This window comes from Melanotaenia boesemani, chromosome 9, assembly GCF_017639745.1.
Source record: "Melanotaenia boesemani isolate fMelBoe1 chromosome 9, fMelBoe1.pri, whole genome shotgun sequence".
Classification (NCBI taxonomy): domain Eukaryota; kingdom Metazoa; phylum Chordata; class Actinopteri; order Atheriniformes; family Melanotaeniidae; genus Melanotaenia; species Melanotaenia boesemani.
Window position 1 is genome coordinate 7,898,268 of NC_055690.1, and position 7,384 is coordinate 7,905,651.

The following is a 7,384-nucleotide window of genomic DNA, read 5'->3' on the forward strand; positions in this document are numbered from 1 at the left end:
CTAAACCTTTTCACCTCGAGAAGAAATAATCGAGGATTGAAATAAATATAAATTCATCGCTTTTACTTGCGTGTTTTAGCAAAATGATCTGAGCAGAGTCTCATTTTTGTTAGGCTTGTTTGGCCGACATATATAAAAGGGGCTCATTCTACTTTATTATTTGTCTTTACAGTAAAGTGTTTGTCTGCGTGCCAAAAAGAACACAGTGCGTGCACCATATTTGTCAATTGCAAATATTTTAAACAACGAAGACGCTACAGACTTAATCCTGTTTTTTTTTAAATAAAAGAAACTAGATATTCAGATTGATATGCGTCTAGTTTCCTTTATTGAAAAGGAAACATGAAAACATGAAAATATGCATCTTCAGACAGAATCAGCGAACTCATCAGTCCGAAAGAAGAGCGTATATAAAAGCCAGCCTGCGTCGCTATGAACCTCTGCTGGCCTTGTCTGTTTCAGCCCCATGACACATCCTGTATGCGGGTCCATTGTTCCCGGCTGCCTGGCTGAACTGAGAACTTCTGTGCGTAAATGCACACCTGCCGCGTCCGCGTCCACGCACAAGATTTCTCTCCAAACTTATGGGCCACAACAGAGGAAATGTTAGGGCATCAAAGTTGCACTCAGCGCTCATGTTTATGTGTGTGGTATTGTTAACACTCCATCGCACAGACGAACACCAAACACCATTAAACATAAAAAATGGCACATTTATGTTATAGTGGATGGGCCTATCTGTTGCTTTAATTACACGTCAAATAATTAAATGAAAATTAAAATAAAGAGCATCCTCAACATCACAAGCAATGCGCATCTTTCTTGTCTTTTACCAACAAATAAATAACAATAAATCACGAGATCTCTCTAAGTCCTATTTGAATTAAATGGGTAAATCTGTCCACCTGTTGGTTTATGTAAAGGTTAGTTACACTCGTTGAAACATTATTTCTTGTAAAACACTTGTATTTATTATTTTTGGGAGCTTGTTTGGAATACACTTGCCTTTCAAACGTGCCCTTATCTCCTTACTGTTTACAAAACATTAATGTGAAGAAGCCCAGAATGTACACAGCTACATTTCAGGCTTGCCTCGACGTTGCATCTGCTCACACGAGGATGGAGAAGTGTCTGCGTTACTCCGCCTGGGACTGCTGCTGTCCATTAACCCCGATGGTGCTGGTGTTTTATTGAGATGCGGTATCATACTAAATCATTAAGCGCGTCTTGAAACTTTAACCAATGATGAATAACGAACGTACCATGAAAAACCTCCACGGAAGCTCGTGGGCTTGTGAGAAAAGAATTAAAAAAGGTAATTTCAGTTTCAGATAAACGACTTTAGGTTGACCATTGCGTAATAAGTTACAAGTATTCTATTTCCCCCTTAATAAATGTTTTTGATGGCTTAAATGAGGCATACAATCTAAAATATATTTTAAAATTTCTTGAGATATTTGTTTTCTAAATGTTGCATATTTACATAATTTATAGCCTAAAAATCAAGCATTGGCTATCAAAAATACAAATTACCTGCCAGTTTCCCATGCAAGAGTGAACCAGATGGAATAATAGCATCTTGTAATAATAATTAAACATATTATTTACATAATACATTTATTCTGCACTAACGATGAGTGGCCGTATCTGGAAAAACAAAAAGCATACCGCAAGTCTTTTTATTATTATTTTTTCACCTCCTGGCGCTCTTTCGACTGCTGGGAGACGCTCAAACTTTGTGATCTGTGAGGTGTGATCCTATAACTTCATTTACAGCGTGTTGTGTGTGTTTGGGGCGGGCTTAACCAATACAAGTTCACTGGGATGTGTGATTTCTTTTTAAGTAATCCTCACGCCTTAAAAGTTGAAGCCTGTAACAGATGGTACTGATTTCCCATGTTGCGGCATTAATATACAATAGTAAGGCAATCCATTCTAAAATGTATGGAGGGTTGTTATTGCACACAATCTTTAAGCGAATAGGATGGTTGGTATAAGTGTTTTAAAGCAGCAGTTGCGCACCGAAACAAAATTAAAAGAAAAATGTTTGTCTGAATATTTCATCCTCTGTATGCATGTCTGTGTTTTTGGAGGCTCTTCGCTTGTAATCGCTGCAGACTAAACATTATTACTTTCTGTATTATAGCTCGTCTCTTTGTTAACTTTAAATGGTTATACATACACACACATATATATATATATATATATGTATAGGAAAGAAAAACACCAAAACCTACTAACTAAAAAAAAGAAAAAAAAAAAAAAAAGAAAAAGGAAAATGGAGATACCATAACTTGTTAAATTATTACTATTATTATTATTATTATTATTATTAATATTATTATTATTATTAGTAGTAGTAGTAGTAGTAGTAGTATGTAGTAGTAGACGAAGTTGTAGTAGTAATAGCAGCAGCAGCTGCAGCAGCTTGGCATTGTTGTTGTTTTCGTAGACTAATGAACATGCTCAAGAAAATAAATCTTCTGAGAAAAATTCCCGTTAATGACCATACATTTACCAAATGAGGAACATTTTGGATGTTATGTGCTGTTATTTTTAGTTAATGGTGTTAGTAATTACATATGCGTGAGGACTGACAACTTCAAAGCAGTTTTACACGGGATAAATTAACAAACAACAAATAAATAAATAATAACAAAAATAAAGTATAGTTAGAAGTATTCAAAGTGTGGGGCAGCTGTTCAATAAATTCCTGAAAAAAAATCCAAACATTTTGTAGCTTTAAAACATCAGTTGCTTTGAGAGAAATGATCAAATGCTTTCTGCTATTACAGTTATTACTCATAGTATTTTTATATGAATTGTGTTCTCTTAGTTTTTTTTGTGCTGCATGCATGTTTAGAAACATCTATAGAAAAATTACAAGAAATCGATTTAATATAGGCTAGCCCTCTAAAATATATAGATTAAATTTTTTGCCTGTCTTCACCCGACACTACACCACGGTTTACCTGATGTTAATGTTCTTATTTATAGAGACGCGCCTAAAACGACAGAAGAAAAAAACTTTCCTGAAATGATTGCAGTTTATATTCCCGTATTCTCTACAGTGGCTATAACCTAAAGTGCAAAACAGATTACTTCATGACCATTGGATTATTTTAAGAAATACAAGTTTATTAAGAAATTCACAAACCTAGAAAGGAGGGCAAAGTGCTAATTAAAATTAAACATGGCCCCAACATGAATGAGACATAGCTAATCACATTTATATAAAAAAAAGTAATTAGACACATTAAAAATAACCTGGCATTGACTGTTGTCAATTTACATCTTACATATAAACGTAATCCATAAATTTAAAAAGCCCTGATTTGTAGTCTTGTCGCAGTCTGGTGGATGTTTACCTACAACCTTCGAAGCAAACAACTTTCCTGACTTGATCATGCAGGCCTTTCTCTGCGCATGTTTCTGAAAACCAAAACTTACGTATAATTCAATAAAGTTTTAAAGCACTGACTTAATTAGGGCATCTTATGTCCACTTATTTCTTTCTTTCTTTTTTTTTTTATTTATAAAGAAACAATTTGGATAGGGCCGTGCGTAAAGATGGGAGAACTCCTTACGCATACCCGAAAAACAGCTGAAGCAAGGTCAACAATGTCCGCAATCCGTTTGATAATAAAAAACTTTTTTCAATCTCAACAACAGAGTGATGGCCATCAGTCCATAAGTAATACAGGCGCATAAAATGCCTCCCAGAGGTTGTGCTACCTGGTGTGCGCTGATTACTTCTTTACCTCTCGTTTCCATTTTGTAAAACATGTTCATCCCCAACTGGCGCGTATCTCCCCATCGACTTATTACGGATGTCAGCTGGACCCAAACACCTCGTCAGAATGGTCTCTTAAAAATACTGTAGGTTCTTTTTAAAAATCACAGGAACTAACTCTCACTCTCAGAGTTTTTTTTTCTTCTTCTTTTTTTCTTTTTCTTTTCTTTTTTTACAGAAACCGTTTTGGTAAACTTTAAATATCAATCCTCGTGTGCAACGCAGAGTGTTTGGTCTCGTGTTCCCAGTAAGAGCAGTGCATCATAGAGAGCTCCGCGGGCTGGCGGGAGCACGCAAACTGAAGGCCTGCCCCGTTGCTGGAGGAGACCGGAGGCGGCGCGGCGGTGGCCGGGCTCAGCTGCTGAGCATGGTGGGGATGCGCAGGGTGGTGATGGTGAGTCATCCCGTTATAAGAGTTTACCATGCTGGGCAACGCCATGCTCTGTACTCGGGAGTAGGGGTTATAGGATGAGGGGGCTGTCAGACCCTTCACGTTCACTGGGCTCACGTTACCGCTGGCCATCTGACAGGACGTGTAGGACATCGGAGTAGGCGGCTGGCCTAACGACCAGGAGTTGTTCATGAAGCTAGACTGCAGGTACTTGGGCGGAGACAGGTAGCCATAGCCGTCTCCTCCGAACAATGCCTTCCCTGGCTGGAAATGTGTCGGTGGTGGTCTGAAAGGCCGCTTCATCCTGCGGCGTCTCCTGTAGTTCCCCTTCTCAAACATGTCCTCACAGGCTGGGTCGAGTGTCCAGTAATTCCCTTTTCTCTCCCCGCCGCCTTCCCGCGGAACCTTAATGAAACACTCATTGAGACTTAGGTTGTGCCTGATGCTGTTCTGCCAACCTTTTTTGTTTTTCTCATAGAAAGGAAATTTGCTGATGATATACTGGTATATACCAGACAGAGTGAGGCGCTTCTCCGAGCTCTCCCGAATAGCCATGGCAATGAGAGCGACGTAGGAGTACGGTGGTTTCTGGGATGGATCCGGTTTCTCTGAGACTTTGTCCTGGACCGGCTCTTCTTTTGGTCGCTCTTTTTCCTTGGTCGTGTTGGTGTCGTGGATCATTAAGGCCATTGGGTCATCCTCCGGGCTTTGGTAAGAGGCCATCATCGCGCACCAAAACAAACAAACAACAAGAAAAAAGTCCAGTCCAAAAACAAAACTTTTTGCGCACTTGTATATCGGAAAAGCGCGCCGCAGAACCAAAGGATGCACTTCCACAAATATGAATATTTTGCAGCCCAGTTTTTGTCAGAGAGCAGATCTTCTCCTTTCAGCTGGGAATTTTCTAAACTGCTTTCAGAAGGCGCAACCCAAGTTGTGGTTTGTGAATCTGAAAGTCCAACCCTTTTCTTTTTTTTAAAGGCCACTGACAGGCTGGGTTTGCTCCAATGCTCTCTGCGGAGAGACGTAGCGCTTTGTGATTTGCGCTTGTTTTAGTTCCCGCCTCCGGTGGTCCTGTTATACATGTTGAAATTTAAATTCATTAGTTAAATAGTCCAATATGTCCATTAACATTTTAATTACATTTGAATAAAAAGTGTGTGTGTGTATGTGTGTGTCTGTGGAAGAGAGAGAGAGAGAGAGAGAGAGCGAGAGAGAAGAAAACATCCAGTGCTCGAAAGCTATGAATATGGGAGTAATAAAAATAATTTACACAAATACTTTATTACAATCATTAGACCAGTTATATTAAAGGGCAGTTTTTCTATTTGAAAAAGTAGAGGAAAGTATAAATAGCCTACCTTGTGATGTTTTAATGCAAAACAAAATGGCTAATTTGGAGCAAACTTCCTTAATAAAAGAGAAAACCTTCACTTAATTTTTTTATTAATATGTAAAACACCCTTCGACAAAATATATTTATGCCACACAATATCAACCACATGTTCTCAAACATCTTAATTCAAACACTGATACATATCTGATTTTAATGGAGACATCCTCCCCAAACTCAAGCACATTCGAAAGCTTTCATGTGTGCAGCTTCTATTAAAATATGGAAAAGCCAATTTTGCTTAATTAGCTCACATTGAAAAGGGAACTGCTTGGAGAGGTGTACATTTCTCCGGCCACCCATGAGGGTCCCCTCGGCTTTCTCTGGGAGCGAATTTCCGAGCTCTGGGAGAGCGTGCAGGTGGAGCAGCATTGGCATGTGTGTCATCACCCTGCACCCAGCCTGCAGCCGGGGCTGCAGCAGCTGAACCGCGGTGAGAGCCAGTCGTCTCTCAACGTGCAATTACGCACAGACTCATAGTTTGAAGCGTTGCAGCGAGATGTTGTTTCTTGTCCCAAATGTCTTTTTCACATGTTTAAGACGGAGAGTGTTTCCAGATCATCTGAACACCATCATTACGCGTTTGTTTTGTAAACAGTTGGCTTGGATAAAACATGATATTATTCAATATGCGGGGCTAATGAATACATCTATCAAATAACAAAGTATAAAGAAAAATATCAATTTTCAGATCATTAAAACTATTAGTTTATTTAAAAAAACACATATTTGCACGGATCCTGCTTGACTGTGGCAGACTTTTGCTTGTTTAAAATAAAGTTTAAATAAATTAGCTCAAAGTAGACCATATAGTCTAATACTTTTTACATTTGTGTCTTTTATTTATTGTGGTTATTAATTTAAAGTATTGACTTATGAAATTGTCCTTACATAGAAAAAGGTCAGCAGAAATGTGTCGAGAGGTTCTTAAGTTTGTTAAAAAAAAAAAGAGAGAGAGAGAGAGAGACTAAAATAACTCATTTGTTGCAGCCAGCTGTTTATGTTTACCTCGTGATTTCTTGGTTTGTTTAGTCTTCTTTAAGTGAAAGTCTGTGGTATTCTCCTTTTCCGCGGTTCTGCACCAGAAAAGTAGGAATCACCCAAAATAGACTTGAGGGAAAACCTCTCAAAGGAAATATGGTTATAATTTGGATACTTTAGCGGCTGCAGTGGACATTAAGGATGGCGTAAACGCATATTAATAAAAAAAAAAAAAAGCATGAATTTAACTATGATAAACCCTGTGGAGCTGATAAAGGTTTTGAAAAGAAAACAACACAGTATTAATTATTATTATTATTATTATTATTATTATTATTATTATTATTATTATTATTATTTATTTTTCTTTTTTTGTAAATGTGGTACATTTTATTCCCCCGAAGGTGCTCATATTGCCTCTGAAAGGGAAAGGCTTATTTTATTACCTTGTTAAATAACAATAATATAACCAGGAATTTATTTCAGAACACTTAAAGAAGCATTATAGAAATATATGAGTTACATATTGCGATGCTACCTAAACTACATTTTCTTATTTGCCACCAACTTAACAATCCTACACGATGGCACCCACCGCCGGGCTAACCTCTCTGTTACTTGAAGCTGTGTCTCCAAGTCTGAACTGTTGGTCTCACTGTGTTTTGATAGACTCTTCATCCTTCCACCATCAGCCTGTAACTTTCCTGGGATTGCTGCCGCATGCACGCGCGTCATGTCACAACAAAGCTGTAAACCAGCATTGCCGACAATCCGTAAACAAAACAAAGACTCTGAAACTTGAACCGATTATAAAGCCAAAGAGGTG

The 7,384-nt window shown here is 38.2% G+C and overlaps 1 protein-coding gene across 1 annotated transcript; it reads right to left on the minus strand.

The window, feature by feature from the left end:
- Positions 1-3,455: 3,455 nt before the first annotated feature.
- foxl2a (forkhead box L2a) lies at positions 3,456-5,114 on the minus strand. The gene has a single exon (XM_041995877.1). The coding sequence runs from the start codon at positions 4,908-4,910 to the stop codon at positions 3,990-3,992; it is 921 nt and encodes a 306-aa protein (XP_041851811.1). The 5' UTR covers positions 4,911-5,114; the 3' UTR covers positions 3,456-3,989.
- Between the last annotated feature and the right edge of the window lie 2,270 nt (positions 5,115-7,384).